The sequence below is a fragment of the Trachemys scripta genome, chromosome 2 (assembly GCF_013100865.1).
Source record: "Trachemys scripta elegans isolate TJP31775 chromosome 2, CAS_Tse_1.0, whole genome shotgun sequence".
NCBI lineage: Eukaryota > Metazoa > Chordata > Testudines > Emydidae > Trachemys > Trachemys scripta.
In genome coordinates, this window is record NC_048299.1 from 191,990,058 (window position 1) to 192,013,497 (window position 23,440).

General features: G+C 37.4%; 1 protein-coding gene across 1 annotated transcript in view; it reads right to left on the reverse strand.

Annotated features, from left to right (window-relative positions):
* Positions 1-909: 909 nt before the first annotated feature.
* The window catches only part of LOC117873317 (cadherin-7), a 102,141-nt gene continuing 79,610 nt past the window's right edge, over positions 910-23,440 (reverse strand). Inside the window, exons 7-12 of the mRNA XM_034762553.1 lie at positions 22,724-22,977; positions 18,160-18,296; positions 16,834-16,955; positions 14,441-14,558; positions 11,320-11,571; positions 910-4,081 (exon numbers count right to left, since the gene is read on the reverse strand). Coding sequence (XP_034618444.1) covers positions 3,588-4,081; positions 11,320-11,571; positions 14,441-14,558; positions 16,834-16,955; positions 18,160-18,296; positions 22,724-22,977 — 1,377 coding nt within the window. The 3' untranslated portion in view covers positions 910-3,587. The remainder of the gene's footprint in view (positions 4,082-11,319; positions 11,572-14,440; positions 14,559-16,833; positions 16,956-18,159; positions 18,297-22,723; positions 22,978-23,440) is intronic.

Sequence of the window (23,440 nt, forward strand, 5' to 3'; positions counted from 1 at the left end):
CTGGTTGTTTGATATTCTGCCAAATGAGGGCTTCAGTGAACTCTCATTAACTACAAGAGCTAGTTAGAAATCTTCAAAATTTTCATGAAAACTTTGTAAAAAATTGTGAAGGAAAGTCTGTTCAAAAGAGCGCTTATAGGAATGTTCCATTGTCCTTGTGGGACACTCAGAAAGATGTAATACACTTTACTTTCACCATTTAGAACTGGAAAAGTACAGAGGGGCAACAAACATGAATAGGATTATGGAACGGTTTCTGTACGAGGAGAGACTAAAAAGATTGGGACTGTTAAGCTTAGAAAAGAGATGATTAAGCAGGGGATACAACAGAGGTCTAAAAAATCATAAATGTTGAGGAGAAAATGAATAAGGAAATGTTATTTAGTCCTTCACATAACACAAGAACCCGGGGTCAACCAATGAAATTAATAGGCTGCAGGTTTAAAACAAACAAAAAGAAGTATTTCTTCACATAAATTAATCTGGGATGTCATGAAGGCCAGAAGTATAACTGAGATAGAAAAAAATTAGATAAGTTTATGGAGGATAGGTCCATCAATAGCTATTGGCTAAGATGGTTAGGGATGCAACTCCAAGTTCCGGATGCCCTAAACTTCCAACTGCCAGAAGATGAGACTGTCTATCAGGGGATGGGTCATTCAAAATTGCCCTCTTCTATTCATTCTCACTTCAGCATCTGGCTCCGGTCACTGTCATAAGACACTGAGCTAGATGGACCATTGGTCTGATCCATTTTAGCCATTCTTTTGATCTTATATTTAGTCAGCCACTTAGTCTTTTATAAGGTTTTCAACATAAGGCTCCGTAAGAACAACAACAACAAAACCCCCTAAAATAAAGAATTTTAATCCAATGAAAAACTATGAAACACCATAAATTGATACTGTGAAGAATCCTTTTAAAAATTGCATTATATGTACTATAGTAACATCTCTCATCAAATATTAGAGACTTTTTAAATATAATAATTTTTATACCCAGCAGACAAATGTGTGTAGTGTAACAACAGAGTTTCAGGATCATCTTCAAATTGTGTAATGGAAAATGAATACATGCAAGAATTTTCAATGCATTAAATAAAGTGGAACAGATTTCTTCCCATAGCAATGCAAGGCAAAGCTGACACATTTTTATGAGAAAGGGGATATAATTTATTTTTATAAATATAAAACAGGAAAAAAGCAAGGCAGTTGTGCTGTTTACTTAAATAACACTGAAATCTCCTTTGAGTGATATATGCTAAAATCAGCACTTTTGACTTCATAATCCAAATGCATGAATTATTTTATCTTACCACCAACAAGGAGATTATTATAAAATTGTTCTCCCATCACCTTGTTGATTTAACACCAACATAACACCTTACTTTTATTGAACTGCATACGCTTGATACTTTTTTCACTTTCTTTTATTGAAAATCTTACATATGTGACTAAAAGTCATGGGTAATTATCTTTCAGTTCCATTACAAAATCGGTCATCTATCTATCTATATATATATCTATATATATATATCTATATATATAGATTTAATACAACTATAAGCAAATCTACTGAATCATGAAGCAATGATTGTCTACAAAAATGTTATCCAAATTAAATAATTGTGTAGCAGATGATCAAAATTACGTTTTTAATGAGGCTGAAGGCCACTTTCACATAGTTAATTGATAATACTGGATTGCAAGAATTACAAAATCTTGAGGATATTTCCCCCCACCCCCATGTGCAATCCATATATTAGGATTTCACTTTAAGGGTCCTCTTTTCAGAAAGAAGCACTTTCAGAGTGAACCTTATCCACTATGGAGTGACTACTCACTGCATACTTAGGCCCTAACCCTTCAACACTTATGCATGCCTCTGAAGTCCTAGCAAAGTCAAGTCACTGGAATTTAACACATGAATAATGTTTGTAAGATTGGGTCCTTATTTAGGAACTCATCTACATATGCTTCAAAAAGAAAAAAATGGAAAGAATATTAAAAGAATACATTATTATTACTTGAATATATGCCTTATTTTCTAATAATAAATCATGAAAGATGAAGTATAAATATTGTCAGAATTATAAAAAAAAAGTCTTATTCTAAGAAACCCTACTTCAAAATTGTACAATATTTTAACCTACTGCAATTGTCCTTCTATTTTGGCACTCCTGAATCAGTGTAGAAATTATGTGTTGTGAAGTTAATTCCTCTGGGGAAAATACTTATGTGAGTCAGGATCAAAAGATGGATTCTGGAGTTTATAGCATTACATTGCTTAACATATGAAAGAAATTTTTAACAGTCTTTTACTGTGATTCATTAACAGCAAAAGAGAAGGGGAGAAAAAAGCACGGTCTTTAAAGTCTTCCAAGCGCATAGGACATGTGACCTTGAAATCTAAATCTCGCACTAAAGACACTCCCAACTACCTCTGAGTCTTCTTTCGAAAATGCAATGTACAAATATTTTATTCAAATGCCTCCGACATGGTAATAGCTCAGAAGAATGACTGTGTGTCCTTGTAGCTGTGCTCCTTTCTGAGAGATGAATGGTGGGCTCGATCGCTTCACTGTAATTTCTCCATTTCCATGCTTCATTTCCTTCATGTATCTGAGACTGGAGAAAAATCAGCATGTTCTGACGAGTCTAATACCATGAGGCAGTAAAATGGACCTGAATTTAGCGGAGACTGGAGCTCCAAAATAAATATAACTCTATGTGTCAAATTAAAAAAAAAAAAAAAAAAGATAAATTCTCCTGTACAAATCAGAAGAGATAATAAAAAATAACAAATAGACAGCAACTTTTTACATACCTACACAGGCATCACAAGACCATTTTCAACTTTAATAATTCCTTTTCATGGTTTTTTATTTTATCTGGATTGTAAATTATTTCAATAAGCTGATGACAAACATTGCAGGTTTTCTTAGCATGGTTTGCAATTATTTTTGTTTGTTTTGATAACCTAGGTATTTACAGAGATTTCTGATTAAATAGCTCTTTTAACCACCATCACCACCAATAAAAATATTCTGCTGGGTTTGGTTTTTTGTTTGTTTTTTGTCTTGTGTTTGTTTTTGTTTTTTGAGCAAGCAAGCTGCATGCAATACTGTAAATAAAATTTGCCAAAAGATTTTGTATCAGAAAAGTACACTGTATATTGTAAGACTGTTTTGAATGGAAGATTGTGTTTGTTTGTTTCCTCTTCTACTTATCCCTTATTAGAGATTTTACAATCTAGACATGACAGTACTGTGAAGGCATCTATAGGGTATCATTGGCTCATTGAAGTCACAGTGCACTACATACTCTTAGAGGTTAGTTGCCTCTGCAGGTATATGAGGGTTGCTATCTATTTGGATATGGCTGAGCATCTCATTTTATCAAAAACGCCATCAAATGCTCAGGATCTGTGTGGTCAGTGCAGTCCCTAGGACAAGTCTAATGAAAATATGCTTCACCAAGGCAAAAAAACCTAAAAGGTTAAAAATGGAGAAATATTTACAACTTGCCTTAGTCCAGATGTTGAGTTTTTGTTTTTCTTCAGTTCATTTACATAGAAAGGTTCCAAGGCTATGAGTATAAGCTGTCAGGTCCAGTTCCGTACATATCCGCAAGTCGTTTAAAACGAGGCCCCCAGTCACTGAGGTAATCATAATTCTGATCAGAGTTTGAACTGATGGAATCTAAAGAGCTGAGTGACTCAGCTACTGAGCCATTTCCCTCAAAGGCATATGTCTGCAAGGAATCATATGGCGGAGCACAGGGATCCACATCAGCCTCTTTTAGTCTTTCCCAGATAAATTCCCTAAAAATGACATTATCTGGGATACTTTTAAAAGTTGGTCTGCTCAAGAACTGAATCTCGGGAGTCACATCCCTTCTGGTCTTGGTGTCTCGGATGATGTTGAGGTTTCTCAAGGCAGCCATATCAAAAGCCTCCGTGTCTTCTTCTCCGCCGCCTTCATCATCATATCTGACTATGTTTTCCCTGATATCTCTCTCCTCATCAAAAATGAGTGGCTCTTTTTTCCGCCGTCTCATGGTGACAATCAGCAAGACCAGCACTGGAACATAAAAGACGAAATTTTTAGTGAAGCTGAAGTTTGAATTTATCCTCCACTCAGATCTTTTCCAGTAGTGGAACTATTCCTCCATTTATACCATACAGATCCTTTCCTTATCCAGGGAACACAATGTCCACATCATGCAGTTAGATTTCGAATCACTAGTAGGTTCTAAAATGGCTTTTAAACAAAGACCTTTTAGATATTACAGAATCTATTTCTATTTCCACAGTAATTCTGACTTAATGTCTTCATCTTTAATGTTATATCCCACACTATCTGCTAAACATAAATTTAAGAGCCAGTTGAGGCTGATTATTTCAATCTTACAGCCACAAAATGAAAAAAGAGACCTTTTTCTGAACTCCTAATTGCCCAAGTGGTAAAAGCACATTCATAAAGATACTGCATAGAGTTTAACAACCGTAGTTTGAGAAGGGACTGAATTAAAGTATGCCACCATAGGTTCACTGATAAAATACCTGTTCCTTGATTGGGAAACTCTGAGTAGTTAAGTAATTTCTAATATACGCCTGTTTTGAGTTCATGGATTAAAAGCATCTCTATATTAGACTGCACTTTGCTTTAATGTGCAAAATACTATAGTTGGTGCCTGTGAATTATATCTGATGAGAATTGCTAAGGCTGCTTGTGTTTATTGGATCAACCCCTAAAGGTAATGGTTTAAAAATTTCTGATATTTCAGATTTCTTTTTTTCAGCTTAAAAGCCAAGATTAATTTATAGAGACTTAGCCAAAGTACAAGGAGGAGATTCACTCCAGGCATATAATATACTTGCAATCATTTACAGTTTAAATATGTTTTGGTAAACAAACAGGTACTATTCATAAACATAATTTGAAGGGGCTAATGTGAATACTACATTCATGTTTGAGAGATGACAGACTGTTACTCATCCTCCTAAAAATGATTGTTTTATTTTAACATTGAAGCATCTGAATAACTTTGATGGGATTAGTGGGAGCTATAATGTATACTTAAGGTTATAAAAATCAGAAGACATTCAGTATTAAAGCTGCTCTTCCACCCTATCTCATAGCATTGTGCCTTGGTGCTATTTTTAAACTCTCCTAAGAATATATTTTTGTAAAAAAATACATGATCCAAGGTTATATTCTTTGCCCCACAGCACTCACATACTTCTGCTGGATGTTACACAGACTTCCTGAAGGGAAAAGTTCCTGAAAGCTCATTTAGATCAGTTTTGGTTTAAAGGAACTCAGTTCTACTTTGGCTGATTCTTTTCATGCCATGCTTCCTCATGGACTGAACTTTTGTTTCAGAATGCAAAACACTGAATATAAGGTTTTATAATATAAACAGAAGCACAGCCAGATATGTAGCGATATTAGGGCATACCACAATAATAAGAGTAGTTGAACTGAGATACTACCTAATGAAATATAAATTAGACACCATTAACCCAAAGACATATTATGGGTATTAAATACATAAATAACTACCTTGGGACACTCCCCAACTACGTGAACTGTCCCCAGGTATTCTCATGTGTGACATCAATGCAGTACATAACGCAGGATTGTCATCCTCATAAGAATATCTTTTCAGGGAAGTATTTTCTACAAAGATGTCAATCTATACAGAGGGCATAATTTAATATGTGGGTCAGGTGGTAAAAATACCTAAGCAACTCAAAGCCATTCAGACTGCTTTTCTGTTTAGAAGTACCACACCATCTTTCTTATGTAGCTTTTCCAGTCCAGTGTCAAATTGGCCTACAGCACAATCGGACTTCAAAGACGGGTTTTTGCAGTTCCTTCCTGGGCACATTGTGTGTCTTCTAAAAGTAAGACTGAAACAAGTTTTCTTCCTGAAGTTTTCTCTTTTTGACAAATATAGTAAGCAATACATTATTTTTCATGTAGTAGCTACAGGGCACGCATCTAATGATCCATCTATTAGCAGATGCCTTGTGATTGTGAATTATTGCTGCATCAGCCTATATTTTTTGTATGACATCTACTGGCATAAGAAAGACATACATTACTTTAAGGCGGCACTGGTTTGGTGAACACTATTCTGAGCCACGTTTACATCAGTTTGAAATATTAGGAGTTTGACCTTTAAAAGGGATTTAGAGTAGTTTCCAAACATTTTTGTGTTAGCAGAATATATGTTTTGTTGTAAATTACAGTATGGTGCACATAATATGTACACTCCCTCTCTCCCTATACACATATATATATCTCCTAGACACAATGGTTAAATTTCACTCTTAACAGATTTTCTTACTAAAAGTGATATTTTTAAATGAAAGACAAATTATGTTGCTACCAGTGATAAATTTGTGATTTAATTTAAGATCACTATAGACAGAACTAAGGGTTTTCTCCATCTTTTAATTCTTCTTTTATATTTTTACCATGTCAGTGTGACAATTTTTATTGCCATGTAACAAGCATCTAATCACTTCCTTTACTCAAGTGTAAATGTGTTTTCACACTCCTGTCATGCTGAGCAGACTTCATTTTGAGATTTAAATACCTGCTAATAAGTGAAAAATATGAAACTTAGTAGATATGCCTGCCTAGAGGTACAATAAAAATCAAGATCAAATGAATGTTTTATGTAGTATGCCTTGTACATCCCACTATTGCTTGAAGCCAAGAAAAATATGAAGTCTTTCAAAAGGTTAAACATTTTAGCATTTAGATGGCTTTAAGAGATTATTAATTTCTAACTACTCCAGCAGCTATGAACAAGAATGTTTAACCTCTAAATGAACAAAGCCTTAGCTGCATTGCAGGGACTGTGGAGATTATTACAGGCCAAAACCAAACATCTGTGGTACCTAAAGCAAGCACGTCTGATTTTAAATGTAGTCTATTTCCCATTATGGCCTATTTCCTTTCCCATGCTCATCACAGAACCAGTGATCAAGGCGGTAAAGTGTGCCTGACTGACTAGAAAAGCTAATTTTATAGATTGTACAGTGGAAATAAAAGTATAGTACATGCATTAGGTATACATATTAACACTAAACAACGACACAGACAATAACATCACTGGTTGTTATATTTAATAAGCAAAGCAGCTAATACCAATTGTTATAAACAACTAATCCATGAATAACCAGAACAAATAATGGCTGGGACCACACTCGGATTTTGTACCAATTCAACTAGCTTGGTAGAAAAAGCAATTGAGTTAAATTATTACAATGCCCTTATCTGGATGCAGTTATACAGATATAAATGTATTTATATTAGCACAGCTTGTTTGGATACATTTTGTCAAAATCAGCTATGCCGATAATTAACACCTTTCTGTCACTGCAGCCATAGTAAGGGTTGTAACCATTTACCTTAATCTGTTTCCGAACAAATATAGTTCAGTCAATGCAAAAACTGTGTGTAGACCAGTCCCAAGTATATTCCTGTGTAAGTCACTGCCTCTCAAAGCCATTGTGCAATGTGTGTAAATTTGAAGTTCTTACTTACCTTAGTAGGCTGTCACCCAGCATGTCTCCCTGTCTCTCTTTTCGTTCTAGACTTTCATTTTGTACTCAAGGCAATTGCTGTATCATTGTAAAGATGTAATAATAACCAACAGACAATCCGGAAGAGAGGACCACAATCAGGGCTATAAAGAACGGCATGTAGCCGTTCCCACTGCCATACAATAGTCCCTTTAGCATGTTCTCTAATATAGCAATAAACCACATCAGGCTTAGAATGAGTTGACTTGGTTCATGCCTTGGATGTATTATGAATCCTGGAGTTAAAGGCTGGGTACCTTCAACCATCTAAGAAATTCCTCAGTAGCATTCTAATTCATACACTCTCACGGCTAGTGCAATCAGATAGCTCTTGTGGTTAAAGCAGATTGGGACTAGGAGATCTGTTCCCAGATCTGTACAGGTTTTCTGGGTGTCCTTGAGTAAATCATCCTTGCCTAAATTTTCAAAAATGACTGGCAATGTTGTATGCCCAATTTGAGAAATCTTAGCAGGGGATGATTTTCAGAGAACAGGTTCTTAGCACCATCTGAAAATCAGCCCCCTTCAAGGTATCTCAGGTTGGGTATCCCAATATTGACTCACCCCAAAACACCATTTACTTAAAAAAAATATAGGCCATAATCTCTTTATGAGTCAGTTTCAGATCCCGTATCCATCTTATCTATTTAGAATGTAAGCTCTTTAGGACAGGGACTGTTTCTTACTATGTATTTGTACCAAAATTGCACAAAGAGTCTCATATCTCCTTAGGACCCATGCATGGTACAATAATATTAACAATTAATAAACAATTTTATTTTAATTTTTAAATCTACTTTTGGAAATGTAATTGTATTATTATATAATATAGCATATAGTAGTGTATATAATGAGGTGCAAAGACCTTTTTTTAGTATGGGATAGGAAAGTGGGTGCTGGTGGTGGGTTACTGTTTCAAGTATGGAAGCTAAAAGTAGGAAAAGCACATTCTACCTCACTGCTGTTTCAATGTAATGGAAATTCCTGAGCTCTGGAAATAGATTATGTGTAACTTTACATGCAAATACTTCTTTTTGTGAGCTTTTACATGTACATATAATAAAACTGTAGTTACACGCTATGTTAAATGCTTATTATAAAAACAATTATTATTGCATCTGTGAGATGTTAACTGAAAAATAAATTACACTGAATGAAATTACCATATAATTTTCAAAGGAGTTAAAGATTTCCTCTCTTATTTCTTAAAATAATTATGCACAGTATAAAGTGAATGACACCCAGCATGGTACTTTTCACATGTTCTTCGTAGTATAAATTACAGCCACGTTTTTGTTGAAAACAACAGCTCTGCTGCAGAGTTGATACTGTGCAGCTTTTCTAAGTAATCGACTGATTATTGGAACTTTCTTGTGCAACAGAGTTTAGAAATCAATCTTCATTAGTCAAACTAGGGGTGAAAAAGCTCACCCCTTTGACCGCTCCACTTTGAGGCTCTAACTCTGGCATTCACACAGGACTACATCTTCAAAGCCAGCTGTTTAACATGCACCTGCAGCTTTGCATGTAAGCATCCAAATGTGACTTTGTAGGCAGAAAGTGGTAACGGGCTCAGCCATGCAAATGTTCATTTGGACAAGCAAAAGTGAGCTTTGTGGGGATATTCAGATGGCCAGTTTTGAAAGCCCACAAAATGCAGTGAATGTCAGTTCTTTTGACACCTATGCTGCAGAACAAATTATTTAGATAATATGTTCTGAGATTCTCTCCTCTTCTCTTTGCCAGTGCTTGTGAACAGTCTCAAAGGGATGAGAAAGAGCACTGTGGTGCCATAAGTTATCTGCTGCATTCCAACCCTGTTGCACTGAAGAGAATAAACAAGTTATTACCTGGCAACTTGACAACTAACAAGTTGGGTCTCTACTGAATGATTTCCCTGAGAAACACTGTCTCCTGTTTAATAAACGCACACACACACACACACCAGTCCTGTAAACCATGAAATATTTTTACAGGTCTTTGAAAATAACCGTCTCATTTATTTATATGCCAGAAATGATGGTATGTCAGTGTTGGGTGAAATGGCTTTCTATGAGTACAGAAATTGTATTTCTGTAAAGTACTTTGGGCCAGATCCCAAGTTGTACAAACTTGCATTACTCTGTCAACTTCAACCAAGCAATGCCAATTTATACCAGATAAGGATCTGGCCCTTAGTCACTGATCCAAGTGTGCAAATATGGGAGGGCATGTGTTCAGGAACTTTCTTTAGTCATGCTGATGATCAGGGTAGTAATATTTTTTTCCATATGGCTCCATTCCATTTTTAACCTTATTAACTCTACATACTGTTCTTAAGTATTGATGGAGCAATTTAAGTACAGCAAAATGAGTAAAGAACAAATTTGAAAAGCTCCCTGCTTTGTTTGTCACAGGCTTAAAACACCAGAAACAGGAAACAGTACAACCTGTGTACAACCACTGTGTAAACTGACTGGGTTCTCCATACTGTTGTTGTCTTATTGTTCCGTTAATAGTGATCCAGGCAGTCTCTGCCTGTTAGTTTTGAGCCTGTCTGGGCGGTCCAGAGTACCAGAAGATATGATGCCTCAGGGAGGCACAAGGCATTCTTTGGGGAGGTGTGGCCTGCTCTCCACCATTTCACCTAATTCACTCTGCAGGCTCCTGCAGGGGAGGAGAGGCAATGGACTGCATTTAGAGACTTCAAAGTAGTCAACACCAGGAAGGGCACACTGCTGGATCCGGTTCGTACACACACAGTGGAGGAAACTACAGTAAAAGCCTATTGGTTGGAGCCACCTAAACTGATTCTGTATTTTAGCTACCTCTGTGTCTATGATACCAAACTGTGGACATTACAATCTCCCCACGCCTTTTGGGATGATACGCTCACCAAGAGTACTCCTACAAACATTGACTGAGCAAAGCACTTAAGCATGTGCTCAGCTGGGGCCTCAGGAACACTGGGACTCTGACTGCACCAGAATCTTGCACTAGGTGTGAAAATATTAGGGAAGCTCCTTGGTTCCCCTTTCTACTCCACAATCTTGAGTTTTTAATACTGTCACGGCCTACTCAATTTCACTTCAGTCTCCAGGGGGAAGTGAGAAATCCTAATACAACTCAGCTTCTAGTGTGATTTCACAATTTCCAAATCAGTTTTTCTCCCTCTCTTATCTAGTTTCAGTTTTGCCATGGAATGTAAAATGCAACTATGCTAACAGCTGCAGGTATAACAAAAGGACAGCATGCAAATACCACTCAATTAAATATGCTAATTCTCATCAAGAAATTAACTTGTGACATTTGCTATATGTCTTTTGCTCTTTGCAAATCAATAAATATTATAAATGAATATCTTTAAAAGAAACAAACTGTTGTTTATAAATTTGCATATTATATATTCAGTAAGTAATGTGAACGCTACCAGCTATATTATGTTCAACAAGAGAGAGACTTCCATAAATGCATTTTTTCACCTGCAATATCTATCTATAACTATTGTATCAGTTGCAACTGATATTATTCCTTCTACCATTACTTTCTGGCAGATTACCTTTCACATTATTTACCCAAATTTGAATAGCCAAACTAAATGGCTTTGTATGGCTCATGTTATAAAATGCCTCTGAGGATATAAACAATAAACTGAGGTTATAAACAATAAACAAGGTTTGTTTGTTTGTTGTTACTACTGTACTTTGGGTGTAAATGAACTAAACACCAAGGACATACCTAATAATGTCAGTACACAAGCAAGTATTGCTATAAGTGCGCCAGTGCTAAGTCCTGCAGGCAAGATGTATGCTTCTGCATTGCATGTTTGGGCTATGCCGTCGGCATCACAGTCACACACTCTGATAGTGAGGGTATTGGTGCTACTAAGTGAAGGTGAGCCACTGTCCACAATGAATATTGGCAAGTAGAAAACAGACTGTTCCTGTCTCCGGAATCCATTTCTCCTGGTTAGCACAGACGCGGTGTTGTCTAGAGGAAGAAAAAGACAAGTGTAAGACACTCAGAATTTCTAGAGCAGTGGTTCCCAAACTGGGGTTTGTGAACCCCTGGGGGTTCACGAAATGTTACAGGGGGTTCTTGGGAAAACATTCCCTAATGGCGGACAGAGCTGTTCCTAAGGATCCCGGAGAGCACGGGGCCAGCAGCCTGGAGCCCTGGACTTCCAAGAGCTAAGCAGATCAAAGCATGCATAGCTATCACACTGAGGAGATTTAAACTTCAAGACTCCTTATAAGAAATGGAAAGGGAGGTGGATATCTTTTGCTGTTTTTAAAATTAAATAGGCATGTAGTCTTGTTTTTAAAATTATGATGAACAAAGGTAAGCTTTGTTGTAACGTGCATTGTTTGCCTGGACTACTCAAGACCTGAATGCTTATGTAGGAGGAACTCTTTGAGTTGGCTTCTTAAATACCTTCATGCTGTTTCAAATCTGATACTCCTTGATGAAACATAGGAGCCTGGTCTTATAACAGGCTTATTCAAAGTGATACAAGCTACGGAAGTGAGATCTTGGAAGAGTGTTGCCGTTTTCATAATGTAATAAAAATAGTGTAATTATAAATAATAATTAATAATAAATAGTATGTAATAAGCATGTCATAGAAACAAATTTTATATTTCCAAGATCACTGCTGTTATAATTTATACTCAGGTAAAGGAGAAAATCCCTGGAAATATTCATTTTTAGGAGGGGGTTCACGACATTTGACATTTTAGTGAAAGGGGTTCACAAGTTGTTAAAGTTTGGGAACCACTGTTCTAGAGGAATAGTCCACAAGTAAAAATGCATTTTTTTTTTCTGTCTGATGGACTTTAAGTTTTATATTATTTTATTAACTTATACTTCCTGGCCATCCCTCATAAAGTGCTGCAATGATATGATCTGCTTGAGATTCTAGTTCTAGCTCATGGAAAAACCATTAAGGACTGTATTTACCAGTAAGGCTTATGCTGGAATTGTGGAGGCCTATAAATTTTAGTCACACTTGCAGTGCCACATTCATGAAGCAAAATCCCAGAAGGGGTGGGGCACAGTAAATGAGATGAAAAAGTTTGCACTTCACTTGTTACTTTAAGTAGCTATACAGTATATCAACACACATTTCACTTCTAATTTTACAGGCTCTGTTTCCCCACCCTAATTGTGCATTGATATTAATGGAAGTTAGATTCACACAGGAAGAGGAGAAGAGTAGAATAAGCCTCAGAAATCCACATTGTCACAGCTTGGGTCACTGTGTATGACTACCAAAAAAAAAAAAAAAAAGCATGGCAACCGCACATATAAACACGTATTTGTGTGTGAAACGCACAATTAGGTCATAGCACATCTAATTATTTGTCTGCATGCACAAAGACCCATTAGTGTACACAAATAATGCAAGAATTTGCACATATAATGGGAGTCTGCACTTGTTTCAGGCTTACCCGGTGTACAGGAGTTTAAAATTGACCTGGAAATGACAATTAGTTTATATATTCAAGGTCACAAGTGAGCTCCTCAAAATGGTGTGTTTAGTGGCTTAAAGACATATGCAATGGAACCAATCACTTCAAAATCCATAATCACATCTCAGATATCTTTCATAAGAAAATAAAAAGCTATATAGCCTCTAGTGACAATCAAATAGTAGAATAGCTGAGATTTAATTAACAGCTCACAAGCACCCAAAGATAGGTTTTGAAAACTTTATTAAGCTGCTCAAATAGATATGGCGGTCACAACTGATTTGTAATGTTTAGTACTAAGTTTTAAAAGATCTTTAGGTCATGATATAGAAAATCACTTCAGCATATGCTTACTTGACTTCACTATTATTGTTCATATAAGTAAAGTTAAGCACATTGGAAAAACAAACTGTGGACAGCTGAATAATGTTCTTTATCAACAGACTGATGTTTTGTATTGTGGTCCAGGAAAGACACTTCATTTCATTTTATATTTAGTTTGTATTCTTATTTTTATTCGGGACAAAAGGTGAATCGAAGTGTGGATACAGTTTGAAAAATAGTCCATAAAAATAGTGCCTTTTCACTCAACTTATGTTTAATCATTTATTTTATTAACAAGAGCAAGTTTTTTACTCCATTTCACATTGCAGAGCAAATAGAGGAGTGCAGCAGTGAGATGGGGGTCTATTTTATTCTATTTGCTTCAACCATTAGCTAAGCAGACTGACAATGTCCAGCTGCCACGCATATACAGCAACTAATGAGAACGCCAATTAGGAGTGTGTTCTCATCTCTTTTCACCAGTGGGAATGTGATGCCAATGATGGTCCTTTTTGTAGATCTTCAGGGAAATACAGTCCTAGAAAGTACGTGTAAATATTGTAGGTAGCCTAAAAAATGAGCACTCAGCCTTCACCTCCAAAAACATCATTCAGTTGCTGAAAAGGTGGAGGTTTTTTTCCAAAGGAATTCTCATTTTCCCATGTCTTTGGGGCTCATTTCTTTATGCCCTGAGTTATATTAATAAAACATGAGGCCCAGGACATTTTTCAGTCACTGCCCCCAAAGTAAAATCTAATTTGGATAAAGACCTATAAATACAGGAAAAAAAAGTGAAAAAAGGCATTTGGGGAAAAAAAAAAGATTTGAAGCCCTGCTGTTTAGCTCAAGGCTCAACATGATTTAAATAACAGTTTCTTCCTCTTGACAGATAATCTCTAGATAAAAGTTATTTTACGGGGCTGATTGCTCTTTAATTAATGTCCTCACTGGCAGGGAAGTTCGCCTAAATGATGATCACCATGTTTCTGAAAAAAGGGCGGTGGTCACCTAAGGCACCTAAGTCAGTGCTCACCTAAGGCACCCAACCACATTTGTATTTTTACCTTTGTTGTCTTGCAGAGTAAAGTTGTGGTTATTTGCTGCTTCTGCTGTCAAACTGAAGTAGAACTGGTGACCGCTGGGTGGGTCATCTTTATCAACAGCACTGATTTTCTGGATTACCTGAAACAAGAGAATTAGTTTGAAGTTATATTGGGTTTTACATTTTATATAATACAAAGAAGTATATACACACATGCCCTATACATACAGTGCTCATGGTCAAGTGATAAATTGCATTTGTCATGCACCTTCAGCCACCTGACTTCCGTTCTGCCCCCTAACACCTTGTTCTAACATTTCAACCTCGTAAGCAATTTTAGACACCATTAACTTTAGTCTCCCATCTCCCCACTGAACACAATGCAAGATAAATATTTTTCCTTTCCTTTCTCTACCCCAATCTGCACTGGCCCGAGGCACTATGTGGCCAATATTCATCCAGTGACAGGTTAAGATCTACTACATTACCACTCATTAAGGCTAGGAATAAGAGTTTTATAGTGTTGGAAAGGGGACACCTTATGTGTGAAAATAATAGTGGATATAATCTAGCACTAGAGAGAGAGAGACAAGCCTCTCACAATTATTTGTGGGTGCAATTAATGTCACATTGTGTCTGCAAACCACAGGTGTAAAAGTAAAGGCCAGATTTTAGAGTTAATTAAGGATGAATAAAACAGAATTGAGTATTAATTTAATCAACATATTCTGAAACATGACAAACCATACAAAATATAACAGACTAGACCAGGGGTCGGCAACCTTTGGCACGCGGTTTGTTTACCTGCTGTGTTCGCAGATTTGGCCAATCGCGGCTCCCAGTGGCCACAGTTCGCCGCTCCAAGCCAATGGGGGCAGTGGGAAACGGCAGACAGCACATCCCTCGGCCCCTGCCACTTCCCGCAGCCCCCATTGGCCTGGAGCAGCGAACCGCGGCCAGTGGGAGCCGTGATCAGCCAAACCTGCAGAGGCGGCAGATAAACAAACTGGCCTGGACCGCCAGGGTGCTTACCCTGGCGAGCTGCGTGCCAAAGGTTGCCGATCCCTGGACTAGACCACTGGTGGGCAACGTGCGGCTCATCAGGGTAATCTGATTGTGGGCCGCAAGACATTTTGCTGACGTTGACCATCTGCAGGCCCAGCCCCCAGCAGCTTCCAGTGGCCGTGGTTCGCCATTTCCAGCCAATGGGAGCTGCAGGAAGTGGCGGGCCACAGGGATGTGCTGGCCACCGCTTCCTGCAGTGCCCATTGGCTGGGAATGGCGAACACAGCCACTAGGAGCTGCAGGGGGTGTGTGGATGGTCAATGTCAGCAAAATGTCTTGCGGCCCGCAATCAGATTATCTTGATAGGCTGCATGCGGCCCGCAGCCCACAGGTTGCCCACCATTGGACTAGATTCATGTCTTTGATGTTTATAAGTTATATGTGGTCATGAGTATCTGGAATAATTGTTTAGAGCCAGGGACAGTGTGAGCAGATACTCATATGCAATTTGGTCAGTCCATCTGAATTCTCATGGCTTACAAGACCCCCGCTGGTCCAGTTCTAGGTTTCTTTTGAGCAAATGCGGCTAATCATGCTAATTCATGTTGTAATTTTAAATTTTGTTGTAATTTTGAAAAATGGACAGAACAGTGATGTCTTTCATGAAAGAGGTGGAAGGCTGAGACTCTGGGAGATAGCACAGAGGTGGAAATCCTCCATGCAGAGGGCCATTGCATCCAGGGCGGTGCATGGATGCTGTGAATTTCAGGAATAAAACTGCCTCCAGTTTCCTAGGAGGTGAGAGGTTGGAGCAATGTGAATGCTCTTGGGGTCTCTTTGAGTCTGATTTTCAGAGGTACCAAGGACAAACAACTCCTGTTGAAGTCAATATGTGCAAGGAGTGCTCGGAACCTCTGAAAGTCAGGCCTTGTGAGGGAAACCTTGTGCAAGTTCTAATACAAGAGAACCATCACAGGGGATATTGTGGCCCTTGGACCCTTTTTTCCTAACTCAGCCAAACTTGTGCCACCCACATTTCAGTTTTAGGAGTGCTAGAGGATATAGGACTCAGTCATGTGAAGTGCTGAGCACTCTTACTTCGTAGTGGGAATTAAGGGTGCTCACCCCTGCACAGAATCAAGTTCACATAGCATCATTTTGCTTTGCAAGGACATCTGGAGTTTTACACGGCTTGTGCACATCTAATTTTTATTTCTGCAGCTCTTTCACTGTAGCCAGTATGGTAGAGTTTTTAGACTTTGTTTAATATTTGTTTATGCTGCGCAGTCCTTCCAAAGTGTCATTTGTATTGCAATACGCTGACTGTCTTTTATCTTAAAGCTGGCATCGTTTCAAAAGAAATTACTGCCTAACCAATGTGAATAAACATCTGGAAGTATTGATCTGCACCTGGCCAGGCTGAGCATTTTCACAGACAGTGGTCTCGTACTCCATGGCAAACTCGGGGGCATTGTCGTTGATGTCAAGGATAGTGATGGCCACATATCCTCTCCCAATCTGTGCTGGGTTCTCTGTGCAAAACAAACAAACACATAAACAAACACATAAGCAAAGACCCTTTATAAGTTTTTGTTTTTTTTGGCTTAATATGCCTTTCATTTGCATTTTTTCTTGTGCACAAACCTGTCAAAATCAATTAAAATACCCCTTAGAAACATAATGTAAAATAAACTCTAGGGTAGAAATCTTGGCCTTTTTTCAGACGATGGGAGTTTTGCCATTTACTTCAGTGGGACTGTATTTCACTGTAGGGGTCAAATTCAAATTCCAATGTATAAACCTCAGGAGCAAAAAGTCCCTGGGGTGATGGGAATAAGGTGACATAAAAACCCTGCCACCTCCTGTGGGCTCACAGGCAGTCAGCATAGTACCATTCACCTAGGATGTGGCATGATTTGAATGGATATGGGACGCATTTATTCCGTTAATTCCCCTCAGTAATTTAGGGGAGGCCATGACAGAATTTATGGTTTCCCTGTAACTGTGTGAAGCATAAGAGAAGTACCATCTACACACTCAAGTCAATCTCCTTGCAATTCCGTTACTATTAAGAGTGAATCTAGCTCTAGGAATCTAGCACCTTTACTTGCAGACATGGTGTAATTCTTCTCAAACCTGAATTACATCCCCAAATTGAAGCAATCATGGATTTTAGCAATATGGACCTCTACTTTCTACTGGTGTACAGGACAATTGCTAATCTGTGGTGAAAGGGGTATTGCACAGTAAACTGATAATCACAGAGTTGAGAGGACATGTGTCTTAATGAATAAAACACCTGTCTGCAATGAGACAGGTCTAAATGACTGCACAAGGTGTTAGGTCTTTATTTATCAGATAAGATATGGAGATATACCTATCTCATAGAGCTGGAAGGGACCTTGAAAGGTCATCAAGTCCAGCCCCCTGCCTTCACTAGCAGTACCAAGTACTGATTTTTGCCCCAGATCTCTAAGTGGCCCCCTCAAGGACTGAATTCACAACTCTGGGTTTAGCTGGCCAATGCTCAAACCACTGAGCTACCCCTCTCGCCTATCTATCTATCTATCTATCTATACCTTATTTACAACACAGTCCTCATCACATTATCTATAGTAAGATCAGGTATATAGGTCTAAATTTTCATATTTTTATTCAATGCCATCAAGCAATTATTATAATTGAACCTGTAGCTTGTGTTCCTTCTGTGTATAAAACCTTTAAATTGTAACTTACGACTCTCCATAGCCAAGACAGTGATGTTATGAACAGCATTCGTTTCTCTATCCAAAGACTTGGCAGTTGTAATGACTCCACTGTTGGCATCAATATTGAAATATCTCTCCAGGTCTGTGTTTCGGTCGATTGAGTACCTAGGTGAAAGATTAAAGAAAACTTTTGATTTATGTTCAACTATAGTTTGTTAAAATGTTTCACTAATTTCTCACTAGATAGAGAGAGCACTCATTTTTTCCCCCTTTTTGGGCTCTTTTTGTCCAATATCGCTCAGGTTTCCTGGAAGAAGCAAAGCTGTATATGCAGCCTCTCGATGCTACAAAGTGAACTGTGCTGAGAGATGCTGGCTCTGTTCCCATACACAATGACTTCTTAAATGAGGTTACAGGTATTGCCTTCTCTTTTCTTACTTTCCTCCTTAAGGTAGCCATTCATTTATTCATGGAATAGCATATTCCTGAACCCAACCTAATGTGAATCACAATTGGAAGCTTGCCACAGGGCTGTATCAAATTCATGCAGCTCCCAGCAGAGCTGGCACTGAGAGGAACAGAACTTCTGTCAGTAGTGGAAGAGCTCCTGTCTTCTCTGTGCTACAAGGCTGGGGAAAAAATGCTTGGAGGAGTTCAGGGGATTACATGTTTGACTGCCAGCTCCTGGTGCTTTATTGTCATTAGACAAACACATTGAGTTTCTTGGCTTAACATATTGTTTGCTAGGAAGGGGGACACAGCTCAGCAACAAACAGAAAACAACACAGAGGAAAGGGAGAACCTGTTCACTGTTTACTTTTCCTGTGTGAAAATGGGAGATGGGATTATGCAGTTTTAGGTTTACTAACAATGACGCCTTGACATACCATTCTTATTTACTACTCAGCGTGAGATAAAGAATCATCATCTGGCCAGATGTTATAATTACTGCCGTAACAATGCAACTACTTCACTTTTGGTATACTACTGATCAAACCTTTTAAAAATGTGGAAGGTCAAATTACAGTAGCTATCTCAAAGAGATCACTTCCCAGATATAATGACCATATACCATTATGCATTTGTACTATATTGTACTATGCCAGTTTGTTCTGTGCTGTACTGCATTGCTTTCATCTGTCCCTTTAGACTGCAAGTTGTCTGGAGCAGAGACTTGTTATACACTTGGTGTTGCTTTACTGTATAATATTATGTACTGAGGGTGCTACGTCAACAGAAGCACTAATCAAAACTTTTTGGCTTTCATCATTTAGAACTTCCCCTCTCTCATCAGCAAACACTCCTTATTATTTTATTGTATTTCCTGTCTTTTCTATTTCAATTTTCCCTTTTCTCCATGCCAGAACTGCTGTGTACTTGGTCAGCAGTGCTCATCACTGTTTCATGGCTGGCATGTTATCCCTAGAGAGTATGCTGTACCTGTCATTTTTGCAATGCAGTCAGTCTTGCCAGCAGCAGTGATTCAGTCCCTTGCCAAACCCCAGGTTTTCCAGTTATTAACACTATCACTGAGCAACCTGATGAGCCAAAGATTTACTGTTTTAGAAACAATGGATTACATAAATTGCAACACATGTGTAGAACAAGAAGAAAAATGAATGTTCTTTAAACATTCTGAAAAAGAGATTTCCCCTAACACTGACTTACAAGTACTGCATCCATATTCAAATTCTAAAAATCTATTTCAATGTGATTTAATCTTTTAATTCTTTAGTATCAGTTGTGTTTGAAAATTAGTTAGGCAGGTCCTTTGTCAAAGCTATTTCAAACCTCAATAATTCCCATTACCTTTTGAGATAACTCCTGCTTTTCTTACCACAGCCTCTATTTTTCTTAGATGTCAAGGTTTAGAAGTGTCTAATCTTATAATCACACTATCCCACCCAAAATTTCAAGACATGTATGTTTCTAGGCAATTCAGTTCTTTAGTCAATATCAATTTTCCTTCTTGGAACATACATTGTTGAAATAATCATATATATATAATATCAATATATATATTGATCCATTTAGGAAGTTTATATATATGATTTATATATATAGATGGCTGTTTTATGCTCTTCCAATCCTGGTGAGTCTGATCCTTTATGTAAATTTTAGCAGACTCAGGACACTTTAATTTATATCAGTGTTTTCTCATGGTGTGATTTCGGCACCCAGGGATTACGATGTCATTGGCACACCCTGGCTATTTCTGTATTGTTTTCTCCAATCACACCCCCTCTGTGGAGCTGAGCTAATAACTGATTTTTTGGTTCACTTGTAATTCTGAAAAACTGAAAAAAAAAAAAAATTGGGACAAACTTTCAGAAAATTGAAATATCAAATAATAAAATGTAATTTCTATTTTGAGCAGTATTTAAACATTTTTATTTCATTATTAAAATTAAAGGAAATTTCAAGAGGAAATCTCATTTTGAATCGAAAAATCAAAAAAAAGTTTTGTAAATGTTGAAACAAAATGTTTCAAACAAAGGGTGGTGGGTTTTTTTTTTTACACAAACAATCTGGTGAAACTGAAATGAATAAGTGAATCATTTTGATGTCGCTGAATCTGCTTTTTTTTTTGCAGAAAAAAGTTTTATCTGAAAAATTTTGGCTTGCTCTACCCTTGAGTCCTATGCAACCTTGAGATGCCTGGAGAGATCATCAAGATGCCAATTAAGCTATTTTTATAGCTGCTTTGTGCTGCTGGAGTGGTGCAAATTGACAAAAGTGAGATCAAGAATTTGACCGTCACCTTTTTACAGGAAAAAAAGAGTACACTGAGGATAGATTGTGTATAGATGGAAGTTGGAATTAACACTAACCCTTGCAGTTCTACTAAAACCAAATTTTATAAACCAGATGCTAACAACACTGCCAGAAAACACTGCCATGGCAGAGAGAGCTTAGTGAAGATAAATTTCAGAAGTAAATCCATGCCAACTCATCCATCTAGTACTTGTTTGTACATGTATTTTGAATCTGTTGCTAATCTATATTGAGAAAGAGAGAACACATATATCACCTCTTCAAGTGAGATACATGCTTTATTTTTACATATTAGGGTTGCTGCATTGTAAATTACAGAGCCACAACATAGTGACAAAATCACCTTTAATAAGTGTAAATAAAAATTAGATAACAGAAAAGGTGAAATAATTAATTAGCACCATATAAGGTTTTCAGTGCGTATGCCAAATGAATAATATTAACAATAATAACACTTAACAGCAACTTTCTCTTAAATAAATTGCCCTATTTTCCACGGACCTTGAATAGGTTAGAATTTCTGTGGGACAGAAATATTATATAAAACTTTTATTTATACTGTCTGTATCCTGTGGATATCATTCTGACATCTAGTATTAACACCTATACAGTACTTAGAAAACGAATTACAGTGATCTGGCTGTGTTTTAATTTATGTGATCATTTTCTGTCCCTCTCTCCCCACACAACCACAAACATAAAATTCACTCTTTCTATATGCGGCTCCTTGTCGTATGCTCATAATACTTGGGTCCCAAGCATGATATTATGGAGGAATGGCAGATTCTCCACCTAAACATGCACAGAGAAGGGAAATACCTGAAATAGATTTTTCATTCCCTCCTTCGTATGAGGGAAATGTGATCACATCTTTTCCTGTGGTGATGGCAGATATTTGACCTCAGTGGGACCAGTCAAAGGCACACAGCCAACGTATCTGAGCCATCCTCTCTATCCTGTTTAGGACACCATTATACTTATTGAAACCCCCTGCTGAGTCTTCATTGCCCACATGCAACCAAATATGTTTCTTGACTCTGTCCATTTCTATGATATATGGACAATTCACACTGTGGTGACGATATGGGGAAATAGTTGAAATTGTTTGTGGAACCTCAGGTCCAAGTTTCTGAACTACAATATTAAAATGTTTTTGTTTTTACTCAGGTATCAGAGGGGTAGCCGTGTTAGTCTGGATCTGTAAAAAGCAACAGAGGGTCCTGTGGCACCTTTATGACTAACAGAAGTATTGGAGCATAAGCTTTCTTGGGTGAATGCCCACTTCATCAGACGCAAGACATATCTTTCACACAAATAGTTATACAAATATAATTTGCTAAACAAATGAACCTCCAGTTTGTTCTTCTTGTGAATACAAATTCTACAACATACACATTATCAATGCATCCAGAAAATTCATCACTTCTTTTTTGTACATAGTTTTCTCTGTAATAGGTTGGCTTAATTGATTTAATAGAGACATAAGCTATGGTTTGTGGATTCTTCCCAACCGCTGCTGAACTTGGATAATCAAGTGATTTTTTGTTTCAGAATCCTGAATATATATATATATCCTGAAAATATATATTTTAAAGAGATTTAAATAAATTGATCAAAGCTACTGCAACACTGGAGTCAAAATAAGCAAACTTTTCAAACAGCACATACATATGCCGCAAGGGAAAAAAAAGAAATAATCCTTTCTGTTACAAATGAATAATCCTGCAATATAGTGGACAAAATGACATCAAAGGACAACATACATACATATGTACGTACGTACGTACATACATACATAAACAAAGCCTTATAATTACCTAACAGGGCTATTCGAGACATCGGGGTCATGGGCTGCAACTGTTCCAATTATGGTGCCAACCTTTGCTGCTTCAGACACTACCATGGAATACAAACGGGAGGTAAATACAGGGGGCTCATCCACATCCTCCACAATTATCTTCACTGTTGTCATATCGCTAAAGGGTCCCAGACTTTGAAAGCGAGAGTCAACATGCTTATTTGCTGCTTCTATCCTCAGTGTATAGCTTGTCTTAGCTTCGAAATCCAGCTCCTAGAAAGAGAAAGTTATTTTGAAATTTAATTACTAGTTAAAGAGATGGTGCAGCAAAACTCTTTCATTGACAAATGTCAGTATGTATATAAAGAACTTTGCCACTGGTATCCAGGCAGCATTTTTGACTGGCAGTTCATAGAAAACTACTGATTTTTACCATTTAGCTTGCCACTATTTGCAGTATCTCCTTCCATCTAATCCAAGATATTTTGATTAACTCCAAGGCTGCCAATTAAATGCTAAAGTTATTTTCCATCAGTGCATTAATTCTGTAGTTATAAAACAACATGCAACTGCCAAGGGAAAGAGCAAAAATTCAACAGGAGAAGCCAGTGCTGCTTAACCAAAATGGAGTAAGAGTACAAACCGAAAAACAAAACTTTACCATGTGGTTTTAATGAATCCTTGTTGTAGCATATAAAAGCAAATGAGATGTATTGTCTGAAGGGGATTTTCAAAA